At 42.9% G+C, this 23639-nt stretch overlaps 1 protein-coding gene across 19 annotated transcripts in view; it reads right to left on the bottom strand.

Moving 5' to 3' along the window:
• Positions 1-1741: 1741 nt before the first annotated feature.
• Positions 1742-23639, bottom strand: part of OSMR (oncostatin M receptor) — a 56340-nt gene continuing 34442 nt past the window's right edge. For 15 of the 19 annotated variants that reach the window (XM_059060256.2, XM_059060255.2, XM_067030905.1 and 12 more), the window contains 13 exons: positions 22788-22917; positions 22085-22236; positions 19463-19605; positions 19004-19157; positions 15894-15970; positions 14450-14672; positions 11583-11762; positions 10502-10606; positions 8857-9033; positions 8075-8242; positions 4695-4776; positions 3605-3677; positions 1742-3281 (listed from right to left, as the gene is read on the bottom strand). In XM_059060256.2, coding sequence (XP_058916239.1) covers positions 2703-3281; positions 3605-3677; positions 4695-4776; positions 8075-8242; positions 8857-9033; positions 10502-10606; positions 11583-11762; positions 14450-14672; positions 15894-15970; positions 19004-19157; positions 19463-19605; positions 22085-22236; positions 22788-22917 — 2243 coding nt within the window. In that variant the 3' untranslated portion in view covers positions 1742-2702. Of the gene's footprint in view, positions 3282-3604; positions 3678-4694; positions 4777-8074; positions 8243-8856; positions 9034-9240; positions 9368-10501; positions 10607-11582; positions 11763-14449; positions 14673-15893; positions 15971-19003; positions 19158-19462; positions 19606-22084; positions 22237-22787; positions 22918-23639 lie in introns of those variants that run through there. The other 4 variants (XR_010840106.1, XR_009335291.2, XR_010840107.1 and 1 more) reach the window with 2 other exon arrangements.

Raw genomic sequence — 23639 nt, 5'->3', positions numbered from 1 at the left:
TTATGGTTTTCTCAGGCTGTATGCCCAGTAGTGGGATTGCTGGATCATATGGTAGTTCTATTTATAGTTTTTTAAGGAAGCTCCATCCTGTTCTCCATAGTGGTTGTACCAATATACACTCCCACCAATAGTGTAGGAGGGTTCCCTTTTCTCCACACCCTCTCCAGCATTTATTGTTTGTAGACTTTTTGATGATGGCCATTCTGACCTGTGTGAGATGATACCTCATTGTAGTTTTGATTTGCATTTCTCTGATAATTAGCAATGCTGAGCATCTTTTCATGTGCTTTTTGGCCATCTGTATGTCTTCTTTGAAGAAATGTCTATTTAGATCGTATACCCAATTTTTGATTGGGTGGTTTGATTTTTTGATAGGTATGATTTTTTAAAAGGTATTATGGCTATATTAGAAAAAGTAAAGCCTATCTAGAGAAACAAATATTTACAGATGAAGTCATGATTTGCTTCAAAATCATATCAGGAGGGAGACTGAATAAGAGTATAGATGGACTAAAACAAACATGGTTTAGTGGCTGTTTGGATTGATGACAGTACGTAAGGGTTTGTTAAACTCTTTTCCATTTGTATATATTTGAAATTCTCCATGAGTTGGGGTTTTTTTTAATCGTAATAATTCTGACACATGAATACAGATTTCAAAGTTTCTGAATAACACTTCTTAAAATGATGCTGTTAAATGGCATATAGGTTTCAAATACTAAGTTATTTGGTTATTTATGAAGATGGGAGAGGAATATTTACAGCCAAAACTATAGTCATAGTGATACTGTAAGGACAAAGTTACATAGCCCAGCATTTCCTATTGGTATGCTGTTATATTTCAGAAAGACATCTTCATTTGACTTATTAGACCAATGATTCTCAAAGTCGAGTGTGCATCTTAATGCCTGGGAACTTACGAAATATATGGATTCCAGGCCTTGGGCCACAGAGATTCTGGTTATGAGATTTAGACTGGTACCCAGGAATTTACATTTCTAGTAAGCTTATTTATTGGCTATAATAATTGTTAAGATTTTCATTTCATTGAGGTAGAGAAAACAAAATAATGCAATGTGAAATATTTTAATTAAAGCTTATTGCAATAAAAATGACTTCAAGGTTTTGTGGATTAATTTTTTTAAAGAAAATATGAAAGATACTATATACAAATCATCACTGTCATTGATGTTTCTATGTTCTTTTATAATTGCGTCATGACAAACTCAAAGAGGCTAAATGATAACAATACTGGCCCCAGAGTCTTCTCAGGACTCTTAAGATAACTCGTTTTTACTATGTTAGGTGTACATAGCCCATTATTCAGCCAAAGGCTTAGTTATATGGAAGGAAAAAGTTGAAAAGCCTGAACAGAAGTCCGGGTTTGTGTATATTTAGGTCAGTTGACAGCCATCTTCCTTTCAGCTGTGGCTCCTTCTCTCTCATTCTTCATAGTGTGGAATGGCACAGTGCAGGGCATTCGGTACCAGAAGCACCGGCAGCGTCACCTCCACCACAACAAAGAAAAAGGAGCCCCTAATTGTGCTTGTTTAGAAGTGTGATAAGTGAACATTAAGGGTTGTCAGGCAGAAAGAAGAGAAAGGAACTCTAGCATGATTGAATACCTGCTATGTACCAGGTATGTGCTTTGCATATATTGGTTCAAAGAGACAAAGCTGCTGCTGAGCCACTACAGGAGTTCCCACTCCATTTAGCCTTTTGCAGTTATATCTAAATGATGTTCAACAATGAGGTTTCACTTTATTATGTTAGCATAATAGGAATATAAGGAGACAGTGAAGGCATTATCTTGACCCAGACAACCTACTGCAGAGTCCAAAAGATGCTTACTGAAAATAGGTCATTTGTATATGAGTTCTTGGAAAAAAAAAAAAAAGGAACCATAAATGTGAATGGAATTAATGACATTTTCCTTTTATGTGTTCTGAGGTAGTCATCAAAAATTGTAGAAGACGTGCCTACTACGTAGGAGTGCTATAATCTTGACACTGAGGCAGGGGTTCTATGCCAGTCCCACTCTTTAACCCTGGTAAACTAAACAGAAGGACAATTGTGGGGATCTCATCGATTCATTCACATGTCTGTTAGACCTTATCTAATAGGAAGAGTTCATTTTACTACATCAATGAACTACAAATTATCATCACTTCAAGGCAAGTCTAAAATCTGTTTCGGTCTCAAATATCTGTGACTTCTTCATTAAACACACCCAGAATAAATTGACAATTTATGCTCCAGTAACGAATCTTCTGTAGCCTTTTTTAAAGCCTGAAATCTAGTTCCTTTACTCTTAAGATACTAAGTGTGGGGCAAAACTTAATGGAAATACTTTCTTACGAAAAACTGAACTTGAAGGACCTGTCCAGTACTGAGTGGATGGGGTCTATCCCTATGTCAAGTGCCAAGTCTGCTGTTACAAAGGTGAACGTGGAACACGCAACAGCAAGGTAAGCCTGTTCCCATGATCCTCCCATTTCTACAGTGAGCCTGCTCCAACGATGAATGTGACTAAGTTTCATAGCTTCTGACCTTCAAAACCTAGCAAGATTATATAAATCAGACCTGACAATGGTGATGATAGCTCACTGAGATTAAGCCCCGAGGCATCTGGTGATGGAATGGTGCCGGCTATGCTTCTCCTAGGGTCTGTGTAACATAAGGATATGAAATGGGTACACTGCTTAGCGGCAGTGTTCACCTTGACCTAAAAGGGTAGTGGAGGAGAGGCTGCTGTTCTCACTTGGGGGAGCGGAGGCAAGACCCAGGGGTATGGCCATTTGCATTTTATACTCTGAACAGAGTGCTGGCTCTGGTGGATTTGTTGGCAGGCTGTCCTTGTCTCCAGAGGTGGGTGAAGCCAACTGGGACACATAATTCAAATTAGCTTCTCCGGCTGGGATTTCTCCCAGGGAATTCATGTAGTTTTGTTCCAGTGCCTTTAGTAAATTTTCAGGTGAAGTCAGTGGTCCCAGCTGATGTGGTGGGGCTTGAGGGGTTAGTGGGAAATGTCCACAAGAAGCAAAGTCAGAAGCTGCCTGATTATAGGTGAAGTTCTCAAAACAGATGCAAGGTCCAGGGCCAGAGTAGTTCTTCTCCGTCGGAAGGAGGTAAAGGTAGGCAGGCTTATTAGTAAATTCAGTTTCTGTGAGTGACTTCCTAGTGCCTAAGAACTGTATCTTACTCCCTTCCAGCTTGTTTATAACTTCAATAGCATCTGGAACACAGTCGTTGACATTCATTATTGTTAGATGAGGATTCTCCTGGAACAAACAGAAAATGTGCAAAGATAATATGTGTGTGTATATCACAGTGTATAAGGTATGTGAAATGCACTTAGAGCTTCAATTTTTTTGTTGTTTTATCCTGGTCACAAGTTAACTGGAGGTGATGTTGAAAACCAAAAGATATCCCGACAGAAGAAACCAAAGTTGCGTTCAACCCTTTCATGGCTATGGGAGCAGAAGAGGCTTTTGCTTTGTGACATCTTCCTGAGAAGGTCTAGGAGTGTATGATTATTATAGCCCCAGCCCTGGGTTGGTCTTTAACAAGCATATGAGTATCCATACAGGTTCCCAGCATTTACCTTGGATTTTATTAATGACAGGACACTGCTCTTGTAAGGGTCTGGAATGTCAGGATAACACTTCTCCTTCAGCCTAGAAAAACAGTGAAAATTAGACTGAATTTTGCAATATAGTGGAATGATTAAGAGTGAGAACTCTGGAGTCAGATTCCTGGGTTCTAATCCGTGCTCTATCAATCACTCAATTAACACTGTAACCTTAAGCAAGCTTTTTAACCCTTCTATGCTTTAATTTCCTTACTGGTTCAATGGAGATCATTACGGTGGTGATGGTGGTGTTGGAAGCATTATATGAATTGTTATATATAAAGCACTTAGAACACTTCCAAGTACACGGTAAGTGAAATATAAAAGTTATTGCTATTGAACAACTTTTGCAACATTTTAAAATATTATTTTAAATAATATTATTTAAATAATATTATTATATTATATTAAATAATATTATAAATATTATTTAAATAATATTATTTTAAATAATAATAAAATTATTTTAAATAATATTTTAAAATATTATTATTTTTGGCTGCATTGGGTCTTTGTTGCTGTGCGCGGGCTATCTCTAGTTGAGGCACGTGGGCTTCTCATTGTAGTGGCATCTCTTGCTGCGGAGCACGGGCTCTAGGTGCGCAGGCTTCAGTAGTTGAGGCACGCAGGCTCAGTAGTTGTGGCACGCGGGCCCTAGAGTGCAAGGTCTCCAGTAGTTGCGGCATGTGGGCTCTAGGGTGCACAGGCTTCAGTAGTTGTGTGCAGGCTCAGTAGTTGTGGCTTGTGGGCTCTAGAACGCAGGCTCAGTAGTTGCAGCGCGGCATGTGGGATCTTCCCGGACCAGGGCTCGAACCCATGTCCCCTGCATTGGCAGGCGGATTCTTAACCACTGTGCCACCAGGGAAGTCTGGTTTCCTTATGTATTGATTTATAGCTTATCTGTTGATAAACAAGATTGTTTAAAACTTATCATATTTCCACCAAATCCTCCTTTGTTCTTTCCTTTTCAGCACTTTTGCTCACATTATCAGGTGTGACTTCTGTCTCCTTTCTAGATTTTTCTTTGACTCCTTCTTGGATAAAACCTTCCCCGCACACTTACCACTGACTTTTTAAGTAGCAAATTATCATGACGATCAAAACGCAGAAAACCATGGGCAGGATGATGCGTATCAGTATATGGGCTGGAGAGGAAAAAGAAAGGGATATTTTTAATGACTGCTTTTCCCTCAAAGGAATAAAAATAGTTTTACATGTCTTTTATTCCTCAAAACTCCATTTGTGCAAGATTCAATGCGAGTTCTGTCTGACTGCTGGGGGGCAGGGCACTGAGACCAACCAGCCAACACAGGGAACCATCTGCCCGCAACACTTGTGTCTCAAACTCATTACCTCTCCTGACAGACTGGATCATTACTCCCCATTCTTTACTCCCTCCCTGTATGAGAATTATACGCCACACCCTTGACTTGGGGGCTCAGCCACGTGACTTGGTTTGGCCAATGGGAGGTGAGTAGTGGTCATGCTCGTTGGTAGCTGCATTCAGTGTGCCTGTAGTTGGCTTGCTCTCTTGTGTTCCTGTGACCCACTCTGAGAAGAGTTGGTCCCTCAGAGCCACTGTCCCTTCAGCCTAAGCCTCAGGGGGAAGCTACACGGAACAAACCTGCCTGAAACTTGGAGTCCCACCTGGCCCAGCCTACGTCAGCCAATCCAGGAGCATCAAAAGAGAGATTTATTTTTGTATGCCATTGAGATTTTGAGGTATTTTATTACACGTCAAAAATTGACGAATACACACCTTCTAGTTAGGCTCTGAGAAAATTACCTAAGTCATCACCCGGGATAATTATTCTATTTTTATTTCTCAGATATGTCAAACTGTACTTCATTTTCATAAATGCCCATCTTCCTGGTCTCACTGCTTGCAAATCCACCAAAGAATAGTTCAGCTGGGTTGCTAAACATCCTCTTTTATAAAAGCAAATTGCACGAAGGGGTTTGGAGGCTGAAAGTCATTCACATGTACATATATTCCTGTCCAGTCCCTTTGCCTCCCTGCCCTCCTCATCCCCCTCCCCCGCTGTTCTGCAGGAATGGGGCCTGGCTTGTGGTGCTGGTGGATAACGCTGGAGTTTTGTCAGGGAGGGCAGGGCCAACCCAGTGCTCTGAGGAAGCACAGGGCTCTGGAGAAAAGGACATGGGAAGGTAAGCGGGTGGCAGAGAAAGCACCTCAACAACTGGCCTAAAATTATCCCTGACACCAGGTAAGGTGAAAGAAACTCTTCCTGACACCACTAAAGAACACCTTGCTCTCGGACTTCCCTGGTGGCACAGTGGTTAAGAATATCCACCTGCCGGTGCAGGGGACACAGATTCGAGTCTGGCAAGATCCCACATACCACGGAGCAACTAAGCCTGTGCACCACAGCTACTGAGCCAGCACTCTAGAGCCCATGTGCCACAACTACTGAGCCCACGTGCCACAACTACTGAAGACTGTGCACCTAGAGCCTGTGCTCCACAACGAGAGAAGCTACTGCAATGAGAAGCCCGCACACTGCAGCGAAGAGTAGCCCCTGCTCGCCACAACTAGAGAAAGCCGGCATGCAGCAACGAAGACCTAACATAGCCAAAAATAAATAAAAATAAATAAATCAGTACATGTATGTTTAAAAAAAAAAAAAAAAGAAAAGAACACCTTGCTCTCAAAAGCAGTACTTTTGATGACTACAGTTGGTTTTAAAATTTGGTTACATTACGATTTGTAATGTATCTGAGAGAAGCCTGGGGAGCTACCCATAGTAGTTTCCAAACTTCAGACAGGCTTTGCTAAACTTTTTGTTGAAGTATAATATGTGCATACAGAAAAGTGCTCCTAAGTGTACAGCTCAATGAGTTTTCACAAACTGAACATACCCACGTAACCAGTACCCAGATCAAGAAAAAGAACGTTACCAGCTCCCCCGAGAGTACCCCAGTGTCCCCATCCAGGCATCTTCCCCTCCCAGGGTAACCACTATCCTGCCTTTCAACCACATAAACAGCATTTGCCTCTGTCTATACTCTGTGTGTGGAATTGTGCAGCAAGAGCGGGGCCCGGCTTCTGTCACTGACCATTGCATTTGTGAGTCCTTCATACTATTTTTGTAACTGTGGACTGTCATTCTCACTGCTGCAATTATGCAGCAATTTCGTTTACTTTTTCATAATAATCAATATAATCGAGTCACAGCCAAGGCTAAGGAGGTTTCTCATGAGTAAGGGAGATAAATGAACTCTAGAAAATATACTTGAGATAAAGATAATCATATGTATTATATGTGTGTGTGTGTCTTACACATACTCATACACAGACCTCTACCAGCCAAGTAAATACTGAAGCTGGAAGAAAAATAGCCTGAAAATAAATTTAAAATTAACTCTAAAATGGCAAGCATGCTCAAGTAATGTGAGTTGTTGACTGAAATCTTAACCTGACTATGAGAGTTCTGGCCTTTGGCTTAGAGACCTGGGGCCGTGTTTCAGCCCCAACCTGCCACGTGGTCATGGGCATCCTCATCACCAGTCAGGCAGCCAGGGCCACCGGTTCTACCTGATGAGCCCACCCCATCCCCAGAGCCCCACCTTCCGCTACTTGGCAACTCAGGCAGATATTTTAGCCTATTTGTTTTTCATGGAGGAGTATCTTGAGAGGTCCTTTTCAGCGAGGACCTCCTATGATGCCCTATCTGCTACCTACTTTCCCCGCTTCCTTCGTCAGTATCTGTTTTCTCCCACCACCTTCCTCTTTGTTGGAGGGCAGGATATACCGACAGAACCTTATTTACCATCAACCCTGCCATTCTTCTCTCTTCCTCTTCTTTCTCCATCTTTCAAGCCAAATGCATTTTGAAAGGATGGCTCTCTTTATCTCACCCTTTCCCCATCAAATCTGCAAACACCGGGTTTGTGAACCAACACCGCTTGCCCCTCCGCACCTTCTAGTACCCCCAGAAAGGCAAGGTCAGGAAGCCGGTAATTTGCCACTGAGAGAAACCAGCCAGAAGGCTGGCTACAGAGAGCAGTTCTGCGGAGAAGAACATCCCCACCCCTCTCCAGACAGAACTCATAAGGCTTTTCCCAAGTCAACAGTAAAATATGTCATCAGTGATTTTCAAACTATTCTGGGACTGAGTTCCAGAGAAAGTGCCTCAGGGGCCAGAGAGAGGCAAGAGGAAGGTTCCAGGCCATAGATCAGTTGGATTAGCTTCACTCTTATCTATTTTATGTAGTGGGATTCTTCATAACATTTCCTTTTGTTTTTTTTTTTGTTTGTTTTTTGGGTTTTTTTTGGTGAGTTTCTTCTAGAGAAAGAAAGAGACAGACACAGAAAGAAAGAAGAAAAGTTTAAAAATTCCCGATCTAGACAAAACCCACGGCCATGTGTGTGTCATTTGTCAGTTTCCCAGGAACTGCTACCGGTTTTGATTTGGAAAAACTCACAGTATTCATCCGGAGTTGTGACCTTTGTGAAGGCATCCAGGGGACCCTCGCCAACACTTGTGTAAGGAGTGACGAAAAACTCATAGACGGATTCCGGCTGTAGGTTTTCCACAACAAATGTCTTTTGTTCCGGGTTGTCAATTGTGTATTTGCAACATACTGAATCCTCTGTAGGTTTAAAAAAAAAAAAAAATTTTTTTTTCAAGAAGAAAACACTATTAAGAGCATGATAAACATCTTGTGAGACAGTGGGGCACTAATACTCTTGTTGACTTGGCGCTGCCAACATTTCTACACCAACCAAAAATGAAATAAGAATTTCATCACACTGGGGACACTGGTAAAATATTCGGGATGGCAAGCGAAGCAAGCACCCCACTAAACAAGGGATGTTCCTGATCCAGGGGAAGCACTCAAACCTGCCAGAGAGTAAGAGCCTGCCAGTGCTACTTAGATATACACTTTAAAAAACTTTAATGAAGTCAGAGAAAAAAAGAAAATGAGGTTAGCAAGAAGGTTTCCTAAGTGGTAGGTTTTCTTAAGGAGCTGAGGGTATTTCAGGTACTTCTAAAAATACTGGGCCACACTGTTTTTAAGTAAGTTAAAATCCTGGCCCCCATCATCTTGTCCACCCTACTAATTTAAGAACACCATTCCATCATAAAAGCAGAATGCACAGAATTCAGCCTGGCCACAGTCAGAGATGGCCGGCAGCCTTTCCAATTATTTCAAATAATGAGACCTTGAAACGGTAAACAGACAAAAAAAAAAAAAAAAGTCACCTGGAAGAACTGTCTTTTCAAATGTCGGGTGGCACTGCTCCCCTGCCTTGGGTTTCAGGTAGACATGGTATCCTTGTATAAAGCCAGGTTGGGATTCAGTGGAATAATCCTTCCAACTCAGAGTGAAAGAGTGAGAGGTCAAGTTACTCATGACCACTTGAGGGTTGTCTGAAGGAGCTAGGAAAGGAAGTTGGGATAATGTAAGGTTTACGATTTGGAAAGCATCTCAGTGCACTGGTGCAAACTGAAAGCAGAACCACAGCCCACTCTGTGGTCGTGTGTGCCAAGCGAAGGAGTCTCATCTTTTTCTCTAGAGGGTGTACGCCCTGACTTAGTTCGTGAGAGCTGGAAAGGAGTTGAGCAATCATCTTGTTCAAGCCTTACCTCTCTCAGATGTAGAAATGGATGCCCAGAGAGACTCAGTAACTTGACAAGGTCACACAGCATAAAAGAAAGGCTTTCCTAGACTTCATTCTGAGTCTGAATTCTCAACAGTGTTTGGGAGGATGAACTGAAGTAGGGAGGAAGGGAGGAGGAGGAAGGGTTATGTTTGAAGAGGTATGGGCAACTTTGAAGAACTCTAGTTCCCAGGTGGTAGCAATGCACAATTGTCCAAGTGTCACAGGGAGAATCGGAAAGCGTTTATTCTGAGGCTTCCCTGAGAGCCTGTTTCAGCACGTACGCTGGTGCACACCTGGCCTATGTCCGCCAAAACACACAACACACCCCTCCTGCCTGTCTGGGGCAGCTCCCACCCAACGGAGAACCCCAAGAGCTGGTCTGATTGGTGAGAGGCAATCAAGGACACAGCTGCCCAGCTTCCAGTGGGTGTGAGACCCTGGATGCCGAGAAGGTGAATTAGCAACCACTTGGGCGGATCAAAACTCCCCCACACTGCTTGTGGGAACATGGTACAATTTCGGGGGGGGGACAGCGATTTCACAATATCTACCCAAAGTCTTAAAAATTGTAAAATTATATTTAAGAAGTTCAAACCTTTTGGCTCGAGTATTCTACTTCCGGGACTTTGTTGAAAAACCATTATCAGAGCAATGGACAAAGATTCAGCTAAAATGATAGTGAGTCAGCGCATAAGAGATTTGGCCAAGAAAGGAGAGAGATTGAATATTTGAGACTGCAAGATAACTGAAGGTGAATTTTATAGTTTTTAATTGAGAAATATTTTTGTAATCATCCTAAAAGTCCAACGACAGGTGATTTGACATATGCAAACCATGAGACACTTTGCAGTACTAAAAAATATACAGTTAAATAGTACTTAGTGACATGAGTCAAAAAGCACTTTACAAAGCTGCATAGAGTAGTAATAAAAAAGATCCCATTTTTATTTAAAAGTGTATATCTGTACTGAGAAAGGATACACATAAAATATTAACTCTGGATATTTGCCCTTGGGTGGTAAAATTAGCAATGATCTTGTCTTCTTTTGCATAACATCTTATAAATTGTCTTTAATGAACATGTTTTATATTTGTATGATTAAAAAATAACTTTTTAAAAAACCCCATTGCCAGAATAAACAGGACATTGAAAAGTAGGAAAGGTGCTGTAATCTTCCTAAACCCAAAGTGAAGAGTTTCTGGATTGTTCTGAAAAATGGACACATTAAATGCTTTAAACTTACCCAGTTCCTCCAAGTATCCTGCTTTTTTCTCTAATAAATGAGCCATCCTTTTGGTAGAAATCCCATAAATTCTGAAGTTGTATCGAACCCCTGGTCTAAAAGCACCTAGAGAAGAAAAGTCAACAGATTTTCAATAACACAGGATGCCATTCTCTTTACTTCTGAAAAGAAGAAGAATGAAAAATGAATTTGTGTCCCCTTAAGAATTTCTTCTGGGCCACTGTCCTCTACATCGTCCTCTTGATCAAGAGCTCGCAAACATGCCCTTATCCACGTGCATGCAACTGGGCGCAGAACTCAACCAGACACAGAAAACCATGTAAAACTCTCCTTTGACTCCAAATCCCCTGCCAGCGACTGGCCTTCTCTCTGCCCATGATTTGCTTCCAGTACCTCACTTTCCCCTCACCCCACACCTCTGAACCACGCCACTGACACTGCTCAAGCCAAGGGAAGACTCCCTTCCTCACTCCCCACCAGCCACTGAATGCCCTCCTGGAGTCTCATCAATCACCCTCTGGACCCGGACAATTCCCACATCTTTATCTTGAGCCCAGCAGATGGCGCCACCCCCACCCCACCCCCCCTCCCCCAAATCAAGCCACAAACCTAGGCTCCTTTAACTGCTGCACTAGTAATCTCGAAATGACAAATCCAGTGTGGGAGGAAAGAGACCAAGTTCTATATTTTCTATTGAAACTGAAGTTGATAATCGACTCCCATTATTTCTACTCCTCTGTCTCCCAAATCCACACACTTCTTTGCTTTTGTAAAAACTCTCAGGACAACTGCTATAATGTCCCTTTGCCATTCATTTGAGACTGCTGACTCACTGCTGCTGAACAAATTCATGAACCTCATGAACACCTACCTATTCCAGCCTTCGCTCCAGATAGTCTCTGTAAAAGTAGATATAAAGGTCAAAACTGAGACCCCATCACTGCAAAATCTGAACTCCAAGACCCACGCTGGATTTGTAGTTATCAGTTGAGCACAAAGTATCTGAGATGATCCAGAAATCCCTGTTGAAGTTGCTGCCAGGTGAATGGAGCAGCAGGGTAATACAGAAGCTTCTTCTTACCCGAGCTAATGACTGTGCTTGTGGTATTGGGGCCTAGGTGTTTCCACTGGAGAACACAGGGCAGGTCCTGGGGACCATCACACCACTCCACGACGTAGCCTGTGGCATCTCCAGATCGGGGTTTCCAAGACACAGAAAATCCATCCTCTGTGCCATTAACTCTTCCTTTTTCAACCTCTTCTGTACATACAAAGAGGGCGATGCTTCAGATTTAATTAATCATACATTTTGCAAAAATATCTAAAGAAGAAAATAAACTTGAACGTGCAGTGTATCTAGCAGGTAAGAGCCCTACCTCTGCAATTGCTACAGGGCTTGGGTTAGGGCAGGAGGGATGTTTTCCTGCCTCTCACTCCCAACAGATATTCACACCTGCCCTTCAGATGCCCCTTATCCTGATCTCCTGAGACCCAAAGGGACGTCAGCCCCTAAAACAGGGATCGGCAAACCACCGCCAGCGGGACAAATCCAGCCTTGGAAGCTTGTTTTTATATGACCCTTAAGCTAAGACTGGCTTTAAGATTTTTAAAGAGTTTTTAAAAACAAAGAATAGAGAATATACATTGGAGACTGTGTGGCCTACAATGCCTAAAATATTTACTCTCTGCCCCTTTACCGAAGAAGTTGTTGACTCTTGACCTAGAACTGTGTCTGGTACTTGATCTGCTTTCAAAAATCATCTGTTGAATGAATTAATAATTTGGCTTAATTGTCCCACATAATGCTGGCTGCCCCTGAACTAACTACTGTCTCCTAGATGTTAGGGGCAGAAACTGAGGTGAGTGTGGAGAAAAAAGGAAAGAACAATTCGGGTATGTACTAAGCCTGATTATGAAGGGATGTGCACACTACTTATGACCCAGGATGCCACCTCAACGTATTTTATGCACCAGGGTAGTTTTCCTAAGGTCTGACAATTGGAAAAAAGGTGATATGGTCTCAATGGACTACAGTTCTACTGATTTCAAGCGGGTCAGCCTAGATATGGAGGGATGAGAATTTCTCCTATTTCCGAGGCTGACTCCACAGCCTGCCACTGTTCAGAGGGCAGTGGTCCCTGGTGGTCACTCGAGTGAAGGCAGACTCTGATCAAGGGGTGGACCTGCAAGCCGCTGTTCAGAGAGGCAGCCAGTGTGGCACAGATGTTACCTGGGACAGACTTAACACTCAAAATGTACTTGTTGCTTCTCTGCAATTCATATTTAACTGGGCATCTTTTATCTGGCAATTCTAATTACAGCTGAACACTGATGCGAAAGCAGGGTGCTATTACATTTTCTAGGGCACCGAATTCTCACCCAGCTGGGAACACCGAAAGGAATGTGCAGCCCCAGGTATGAAGCAAGAGGTTCCCCAAGATGGCCTGCGCCTATCCTACCCATATGGCTTCTCTGTCTTCCTTCATCAGAGAGACAAATCTCTTTCATGTTAAAACTGACATTCCCTACTTCACACTGACTAAAATTTCACCCCAAACTTAGAAGCATGACTCTTACTCAGCTGCTTCTTTAAAATTGCAAATATGTCTTGAGGAGTGGAGGTAGAGGGAAAGAGAAAGGGAATCTATTTTTTTTTTTCTTCAGTCATTCACACTCTAGTGTGAATTGGCTAAACCTCCTCGGTCTGTCTCACAGCACATCAGTGCCTTTATCCACTCTAGAGACTTAAGAATGTGGACCACATCAGGAAAGCTGGATAGGGCCTCACAAGGGGAAGGAATGGTTTCTACAGGCAGGGCGTGGGGAAGGAAGGTATGGTAGGAACCCACAGATAATAGTGTTTAGCAGAGTTGCTTGAGCTGAGCCTTATTGGAGGCAGTGTTGTTTTTAATCTATCACCTCCCCCAGGGTGAATGAAATGCCCACCTTTCCTGATCTGGCCCTAATAAAGACAGAATACAACTATTCACTTCCTTCTCTAATACAGTTCTTGACAAGCAAAGATTATGTTAAGTGACTCCTCAGTTTTTCTCCTGTGGCACAATCCCAATTTCTTCTTCTTACTTGACATGCTGGATAGTTCTTAAACAAAATAAATAAAACAAAATAATAACACCCTCTAATCTAGCCCACTTAACCTAAATGTAAGCCTAATATGAATGATAGGTATAAAGCAACATGACATAACCCTACAAGCAGGGTCTGAAAATTTTTATAGCAGTAACTATAGCAGTAACTGAAGGGTGACATTATTGCAAGGCTCATGAATGACCTTAGGATGTCTGTTGGGTCATGTCCAAGTGTGAGTGTCTCAGAGTGTGTACTGCTGGGGGCGTGTACTGCCTAGTGTAGCCAACCTCTTTTCATAGCTCTCCCAAGAAGGAAATTTACACCATTATTAATTGTACATGTAAGGTCATTTCCACCTTGTTTGGTCTCTCACAGGCTAAGGGTTTAGCCATTTTATTCCACAACTTTGGCAAAGCCCTTCTCGAAAGACAATGCTAGCTCTCCTCATGATGTCCAGAAATGTTCATGGGCTCTTTATAGTTGGCCAAGACTGACAAAATATTCATTCTGCCATATAATAAACGCACCTCATATTTCATAAGCCACAAAGCACTTTCATACCAGCTCTAACTCTCAGCTGGGACTGCTTGTTGGTGTTGCATTTATTTGAGTAAATTTGAGACAATTTCCCAAGTTGGTGGAAGAATCCCTGAGCCATGGCTGAAATCATCTTCCCACACAAAGGAGGACTGCGCCAGAAACCCGCTGACATGCCTGAACCCAAAGAAAATGACGGACAGTGTTGGGCAGCTAGACCTTTTGTCTCCCCAAATTACTGTCTTCCTGATTTATCCATCTCTGCCTAATAACACCGTCAACACTTTTCTAGAGAAGAAAAGCAAAACCTAAAACACTCACCATTTCCAGGGTCTCCAGAAACAACAATTACGGAGGCAGGAGAAGGGCCCACACTGTTGTGAGCTGTGACATGGATTTGGTAAGAACACTGATCGAGGGTTAGTTCTGTGCTGCTGGCGGGAGCAGGGATGGAGAGGACCTCTAACCTGGATGGCTCGTCTAGATTTTCTACAGTTACATTATAGAATAGGATCTTCCCATTGGCATGCACTTTTGATAGTGGCTGAAAAAAATATTGACAATCAGTTCAAAATGGGCTTTCCTCTGAAAAGAGTTTGCTTAATTTCTTGTTCATCTTTTCTGTCCCTTGATTGAACACAGACACACACACACACAGACACACACACACACAGACACACACACACACACACACACACACACACACACACACACACACACACACACACACACACACACACACACACACACACACACACACACACACACACACACACACACACACCCCCACCGGGCAAATTAAAACAGCTTAAGGGAGAAAATAACCTTCTAAACCAAGCTTGAAATCAGACATTCTATTCTAACTAAAATTGAGCAGTGAATAGGATCATTTCAGGGAGAGCTCAAGAGTATATTGTGTCCAGAGAGGAGTGACCAAGTCAGCAATAGAGAGAAAGGGGGACTCTTTAGCCTGGATTAAAACACACTCAGTGAGTATGCAGTGGGAAAGACAGGAGTAGACCCAGATGGGAGGGGCCTGAACCTCCGGCCTACCTTCCCGAGGACAGACAGTGCCCCTGGTGTGTGCACCCCCAGACCTGAGATAGGGTTGGGGCAACTGTCAGCTTGGGGTGTGGACAAAACCTGGACGTACAGACTGGCACGTCCACTGTGTGTGCATGGGGGTCCTCCCTGGTGGGGAGGACCGGAGTGGAGATGGGAAAAAGAGTGGGGTGGCCTGTGGCCGGGGGCCAGCTCCCTCAGCATGGCCACGCTTTAGCATCAAACACTGAGGAATCTGAGAGCTCTTAACGCAAACCAGCCCTTCCACGTTGTCATGAAGGCATGTCAGTTAAGATAGAAGGACAAGATTAATTTTATATTGCAGTGTTTTAGCTTGACTTATACGTTTTAAATATAAATACTCTGAATATTTAAATATTTATAACTTTTAATCACGGTATATATTTCTCCACTTATACTCATGAACTGGGCCCTGCAGATGTTAGGGGCAGGCCTGAGGAGAAGTTAGGAGATGCAGTTCTAACAATCAGAACTGGCCACCTGTGCAACAGGCTGCAGAGAAAGGAGTTACTGGTCCAGCGTTGGGGACATGGATGTGGAGCTGGGGATTCCTCCACTGGGTAACAAATTCTACTGGATTCATGTTAAGAGCCCTCCCAATCAGAAGACTGCACCAATGTCTAGTTTCAGTGAAAGATAACTGCCAAGCAAAAATCTGTCTCTTTGAACGTCTGCATCTCACCTTCCAGAATAAACTCACAGTAGGATGTCCCGACACCATCTTCATGTTTCTCCAGACATCGGGAGCCTCTGAGGGAGCTGAAATTAACCAAAGAAAAGCTCTAGGGTCACAATATGCATGTACAACAATACATTCAACCTTTCTCTAGTTTCGTCAACAAAAGTGACCACGGCCTGTCCTGCCTGAGCCTGCTTCTCGCTTTTTCACTCTCTGTGACTTCTACCCACTTGGCCTCGGTCATACTGGTCTCGCCTCACTAGGGCCACACGGTAGGTGCTTTACAAAAGGGCTGCTACATCTGAATGGGACATCACATGGGGCCTTTGTGAACTCAAGCCTCAGAGCTTCTGGAAGCCACCAAGGAATTTTGGAATCCTTTGTCAGTCCAATTCTAGGAGGTTAATTAGGTAAATTTCCCATATTTGGAATTTCTAGGAGCAGCAGACTGTTGCTATTTCCTTGCCCCACTTGCCAGGGTTGCAATGGACACACTCAAGCGGAGAGCCCCAGGGGAAGGCTGCACTCTCCCCAAGTTCCTAACTGCACACAGGCTGGCCTGTCGCTGGAGTCAGAGCCTGGGACCCCTTCCTTGTCACCCTCCTCCCCATGCACGCCCACCCCCCAAGTTCCTGGCCTGGACCAGCTGCCTGCATGTGGACCCTCAGGGCACTGGCTGCACGCCTCCCCGTGGCATGCCTCTCCCCACTCTGTTCTAGAAGAGCTTGCTTCCTTGTCTTTCTTGCCAGTAAACTGTAGGACCAGTGATTTATGTTTGCTTCAACACATCTCTGTGCAAGAAGCACTGCTTTGCAACATAACACATAGAAATTTAGTTCTCTGTTTCATAAAAATATAGTTTACAGGGCTTCCCTGGTGGCGCAGTGGTTGAGAATCCGCCTGCCGATGCAGGGGACACGGGTTCGTGCCCCGGTCCGGGAAGATCCCACATGCCGCGGAGCGGCTGGGCCCGTGAGCCATGGCCGCTGAGCCTGTGCGTCCGGAGCCTGTGCTCCGCAACGGGAGAGGCCACAACAGTGAGAGGCCCGCATACCACAAAAACCAAAAAAAAAAAAAAAAAAAAAAAAAATATATAGTTTACAGTCCCCAATCATTGAAATTTAAGAAAGTCCTTTTTTTCCCCCCTTAGTTGCTGACACTTTCTACTCAACATAAAGGTGACCGTATATTTTTAAAATCTATTAGAGGCAGATTTCAATTTTCTCAACAAGCCGTCGGAGAAGCCAATATTAAATCAAAAACATATTGAAATACTCAATGAGAGACCCCAAGCTCAGTGCAGAATCTTCAGCTGGTTTGTACATGACTACCTGCAAGAAAAGAGAATTGCAGCACAGTTGATGGTGCTCCATCTTTATGTCAATATAATTTCTCCCATGGTGTCATTTAGCTCTGCTCACCACGATTCTGCTTAAGTAGGATTATAAAACACATAAACATCGACTTTGCCAGCATTAAGCAAAGTGTTATCCAAGGTGAAAAAATAAATCTATGGATTCACCATCAGTAGATTCATCTCATTTTCTTGTCATCATCAAAAGCAAAGTTAAGTATTTTTCAGGTTTATGATACTATAATCTAAAAGAAACTATTTACTAAAAATGCCATCTTTCTGCTATTTTTCATTGCACTAAATTTTAGGTATAATGTTGGAATAAATTTGCAAAAAAATCCCAAAGCAATGCCGTATTAATAAAGTAAAAATTCTTCAATGAAACACAACTGAGGAATAAACCAAATTACCATCAGGAACAAGGGCTCTGGAGGGAACTACACCCGTACGAAAAATGACTGGAGTCTTGGAGGGGAGCTGGGGGGTGGGGGGCTGACAAGGGGAGGAGGCCTGCTGAGCACCTCTGGTGACCAGCCCTGGGTGTGGGTTTTCATGCACTGCCCTCGCCAGCCCCCCAATCAGAGTCACTGCTTTAAAATGTTCCCTCCAGGCTGAAACAGAAAGAACTCACCAGCTTACAAACACTAATAATAAGAGGGAATAAAGTAAATATATATAATCCTTCCTTAGGCAGCAAAATAGCCAGGACTTGAATCAACAAGATCTCCAGGCTGTAATGACACCCCGGAGAGACAGACCATGCAGATGTCAGTCTGGGTCAGGTCAGGGTGGAGCTCTGGAGACAGCCAGCCTGGGCCTGAGCTGCAGTCACAGCTCAGTCCCTTGCTAGCCTGGCCAGTTAAACTCTTCATCCTCCCTGTGCCTCCAGGGCCTCATCTATCAAGTGAGGATAATAACAGGACCTACTGCATGGTGGGAGGATTTGAGGGGAAAACATTGCAAGCACTTGCAGCTGTGTCTGGCACATACTAAACACTAGATAAACGGTAACTGACCTGGTTGCTGTTGTCACGTCTCTGCCCTTCATTAACTCTGCAAACCAGGCATGTCTCCCCGGTTTAGGGGCCCAAGTTGTTTCATGTGTAAAGTGGGCAACAGTAAGACTTTATCATCTGGGATTGGAAGGAGGTGAAAGCAAGCCTGGGCCGTCTCATCTCCTGAGGTTTATTTGAGGTCTAAGACATAGTTATTTGGGGGGAGAAGTCTCTGTTCAGTCATTATTGAGGAAACGACCCCTGAAAGCATGATAAGAAGGCTCCCAGTTTGTTGTCACTGGAACAAACGACTTAACAGTGATGATTAAGTTTCCAAATACCATTACATTTCCAAACACAGCCCGAGGCTGCTTAGTATGAGATCAGTGCTTTCCTCAGCACAAACGCTACTGTTTGTTCCCAGTCCTGAATTAAAAGCCTATACCAATTTACATAGCCCCAGATCCAACGGGAATCCAGCAATACCTTTAGCTTAGAAACCATTTTGGCAAACTGAAGATCAGAGAGAAAATATTCAGTAGAAATAACTCAGACGGCAAATGTCTGAGGTAGATATCTTCCCACTCACATTTCATTAGGCATTTAATTTAGTTTTTTGTTGTTGTTTTCTTTAAAAGATGGTACCAAGCCTCTGTTGTTATACTTTCCCCTGAGTTTTTGGTACAAACAAAAGTTCTCAGGGAAGCCCACCCATCTCCTGTCAGTCAGTTTAGATCCTTGGAATGTCAGGGAGCCGAACTTACCAGCTTCAGCTGTGTTGAATTTTTGACTAATCAATTCACTCCATTTCCAGAAGTGTTTGGTATAAGCACAGCGTACTCGGGCCACATATTCAGTGTCAGGCTCCAGTTCACTTAAGAGGTACTCACCATTCACCTTGATGGAAACATTGTGTTGCTTAATTTAAAAAAAAAAAAAAAAAAGGTGGCAGGGGAGGAGAAGACAGAAGTATTGGTGAATATACTTCATTGCAAAGCCAAATCACACACAGAGTAAGGCTTGATTTGGAGTAAGACTAGTTCTTCTTTGAGAAAAAAAAATCTCTAAACTCTAAAAGTTTATGATTAATTTCCTGGACCTTTTAAACAGATGACCCATATCATTTGAACACACATAGAAATAAGAGTTTAAAGAGATTTCACTCACCAGTCTCTCTGTTTAGATACAAAGAAATTTTTGAAAATAGAAAGTTAAACACTTACTTGTATCACTTTTCCTTCAGCAAGGAGTTCAAGCTGACACAAAAGTGTGGAATTATTTCCAATTGAGTGTACCTTCCAGGTCATCGTGGCATTTGTGGCGCCAACATTTTTAGGGAATAAGTTATAGGGAGTCATTGGATGAACTGCAAAAGAAAGAAAGAAAAAATGAAAAAAATTCAAGCACAGATCCAAAAAGACTGGTTAATAGGCAGTTCATTTTTACATTGATTTGTTCAATAAGCATTTTTGTTTATTTCTGAGAAAATGGCAAACAAAACCGGACTTGCAGCCAAGATGGCGTAAGCCAAGTATAGCCTTTTCTCTCACTGATTATATTAGAAACTCTGAACAAATATAAAAAGAAACTGAGGACTCTTAAAATTAAACAAAAGCAGGCAAGAATGTAGAGGAGAGTCAAAACTTGGAGAAGTGGCCCATCAAAGAGAATATAACAGAACCCAGAGTCTAACCAAAGTAACATTAACAGTGTCAAGGATACAATCCAAAATTATTAGACATACAAAACAAAACCAAAAAAGAGAAAATGTCAACAATTTTCGAGGAAAAAGACAATCAGCAGATGTCAACTTTGAGATGACCCATGCCTCAGGATGACTCCCTTGGAATGCTACAATTAGATAAAGAGTTTAAAACAGATCCATGAGGTAAAAGTAAATGCATCCAGGGACTTCCCTGGTGGTGCAGTGGTTAGGAATCCACCTGCCAATGCAGGGGACACGGGTTCGAGCTCTGGTCCAGGAAGATCCCACATGCCATGGAGCAGCTCACTAAGCCCGCGCACCACAACTACTGAGGCTGTGCTCTAGAGCCCACAAGCCACAACTACTGAAGCCCACGTGCCTACAGCCCGTGCTCCGTAACAAGAGAAGCCACCGCAATAAGAAGCCCGTGCACTGCAACGAAGAGGAGCCCCCGCTTGCCGCAACTATAGAAAAGCCCACACACAGCAACGAAAACCCAATGCAGCCAAAAATAAATAAATTTATTTTTTTATAAAAAGGTAACTGCATCTGAAATGAATAGAAGGAAAACACTTCTCAGCAGAGAAATAGAAACTATTTTTTTTAAAAAAGAATCAAATGGAAATTTTAGAACGGAAAAATAGAATATCTGAAATTAAAAAAACCTTCCACCTTATGCACTTCCACAGTTGCTGTGTGACCTGGCCACTGCCTACCACTCCAATCTCCTTTCTCTCACGGGAAAGACACAAGGACATTCTTCGCTGCCTGAAATACCCAGAGCATGTTCCCACCTCAAGGCCTTTTCAAATCCTGTTCTTTTGCTCCAAACGCTCTAGATGTTTTCTGCCTCCTCGTCCTTCACTGCCCTCATCCCAACTGAAGCAGCACCCCAGGCATTCTCTACCCCTCACCTGAATTTTGTCTTCTTTCCAGGACTTAGCAATGCTTGAAATTATGTTATTAACTTGTTTACACGTTTACTGTGTGTCTCCATGCCCCACCCTCAACCCTCTCTCCAAACACACACTAGCATGTACACACATTAGGGGCAGTTACTCAACTCTGTTCACCGCTGGATGCCCAGTGCCTGCTACACTGGTGGCACCCTGTAATTAGGTGACTGAAGTGATCGTTAAGTTGAAATCTAAATGAGGTGTAGAATTAAGAAGGCAAAGGAGAAGTACGAGAATTCCAGAAAAAATGAACAACATGTTTAAAGATGCTGCATTTCATAAAAGAGGCAGGGGTGTGGTCAAAACATAGAAAGAGATATTCAACTTCAGGGTTGTACAGATCAAAACCATTGCAAAATACCACCTAACATCCATTCAACTGACAAAAATGCAAAGGGTGACAAAACCAACTTGGAGAGAATATATTGGTACAACCACTTTGGAAGCGAATTTGGCATTATCTTGTAAGTTGAAGAACATTCACGTTTTCTGAGTCCTCACCAATTCCATTCTTAGGTATAGAGGTATATACTCAAGAAAAACAACTACAACTCTAGGTGTGTACAGGATATGTATATCAAAATGCTCTTATTAACACTGTATCCAAGAGCATAAACCTTGAGACAATCTGAAAATCCACCAAAAGAGATGCATGAATAAAACACTGTATATTTATGCAATGAAATACTCTACAGCAGTGAAAATGGACTACAGCAACACTCAATAATATGGGTAAATATCAGCAATTTAATATTGTATACAAGCAATTACTAGCATTATTACATATAGCTCGATGTCTCATATACATTAAGACAAAATAAAAACAGTATTTTGGGGATTTCATAAGAAAATGAGAATACATACACATTGCACACACATGATTTAAATCTGTTATCTTAGTTGAAGGAGCAGGGTGGGGGTCTGTGGGATGGGAGGTGAAGTAAGTTATTGTCAGATTTCTATTTTGAACCTGAGGTAAGCTCGTTGGTGTTTATTACATTATCAAAACAAACAAATAATGGGGATAATAGGTCATGCACGCACCCGTGAAGAGAAGTGTGGCACAAACAAGTTATAAACTAAAACCTTCACTTAGGTGAAAATCTACGGCACATTTACTTGATCACACAGTGTGTCAAACAAAGATACGCTCGTGACCACAGTGGGCTACATTCAAGTCTCACCTCGTTGGGTCAGGTTAAAAAGAATGCTGACACTTCTTTTTCTTAAGTAGTTCTCAGCCAGGAGCGTGAAGTTATACGTTTCTTGTGAGTCTTGAGCTACTTGCCAATTACACCAGTTTCTCTGTTTACAAAGTGTCCTTTTTCCGGAAAATCTTAAAGGAAAAAAAAAAAAAAACACCACACAACAATTTCAGGGTTTACATTTTTGTCAACGCAGGTGTGTATCCCTGAATCCACTGAGTATCCCTGAGACACACTCAGTGGCTTTCAAACTATGTTCCACACAACAGCATCAATCTGTCACCAACAAATACCAATGACGAAAATATTGTTTCAAAAAATTTGACCTATGCGGTTAAATGTGTAATGATGAATTGCTGACTTCTCCTCTTGGGTGGTGAAAACTTTCCTTAGTTTACTTTGGATACTCTTAAAAAGGTAGAAATTAGGTAGACCTAGATCACCACATGGAACCATTTTCATATCAAGATTCACCATTAACGGCCTTTCTTATCATTTTTATGCTATGTTGTCCTTTAACAAAAAACTCAGGTAGAAAGTATTGTATACCTGAGACCACTTAAAGATTTCTTCCTGACGCTGGCAGGTGGTTTGAAAATATGTGTTCAAATTTTCTGTAACACTGTCACAAGTACCTTAAACAAGGAAGAATCCGTCACTAATGTAACCAAAACTCACTTACGATTCAAATAAAGTATAGCTTTGGGAAGGCTGTTTAGTCAAGCCAGTATCGCTCCCGGGATCCCAAGTACAGGTCAAAGTCTTGAGGTCCTGGGTTTCACAAGAAAAGTCCTTGGGCTCTTCAAGCACTTCTGTCCGTACAAGGAAAAAACAGATAAAAGACCTAGCTGAAGCTGTTCATTGAAAGACAAGTGAAATGGAAAGCTCTCTTTGGGGTCTGAGGCCACGGAGTTGCTGTGAACAATGAAAAGATTACTTCAACGGGGGCCAACGCATCAGCAGCTCCCGAAAGGCACACTGCGGGTACCTCATCTTGGCCCCTACTCCTTCCTTCCCTGGTGCTTTGCTGGGGTATCACCGAGGATGGCGGGCGTGTACTGCATGCGGTCTGCCCTCTGTCTACCTGATGAAAGTGGTAGCCCCAGTGCCTGCTAGCAGCGTTCAACAGTATTACTACTTGCAGACAGAGTGAACAGAACAATGAATGAATGGGGTCAGCATTGCTTGGTGTTTCCTTGTAGATGCCCTGGCTTCCAGGGAACCTGGGCTGTGCTTGGGATGCCAGGAAGCCAGATCCGGGGACCCTGCTAAACTCAGCAGCTGGAGGCTGAGCGTTCCAAGAAATGTACGGGCAGCACCGCCAAGTCCCCGAGGCACCACAGTTCTTGGAGACCACGCCAAGAGGCACAGGCGACCAAGCGTCCGGGAGACCAGAAACAGCATTTGGCAGGGGAAGCAGGGAGGCAGGAGTTGCAGATACCGCCCCACTGTGCAGGGGAAGGGAGGCCACCGGGTGAGCACACGGAGACCTACAGGGAAAGTGAAACGCTGCCTTCTCTCCCCTCGCCGTCAC

The sequence above is a fragment of the Kogia breviceps genome, chromosome 4 (assembly GCF_026419965.1).
Source record: "Kogia breviceps isolate mKogBre1 chromosome 4, mKogBre1 haplotype 1, whole genome shotgun sequence".
In the NCBI taxonomy this organism is placed as follows: Eukaryota; Metazoa; Chordata; class Mammalia; order Artiodactyla; family Physeteridae; genus Kogia; species Kogia breviceps.
Note: the sequence above shows the minus strand (reverse complement) of the source record. Positions and strands in the feature narration are given on the sequence as shown.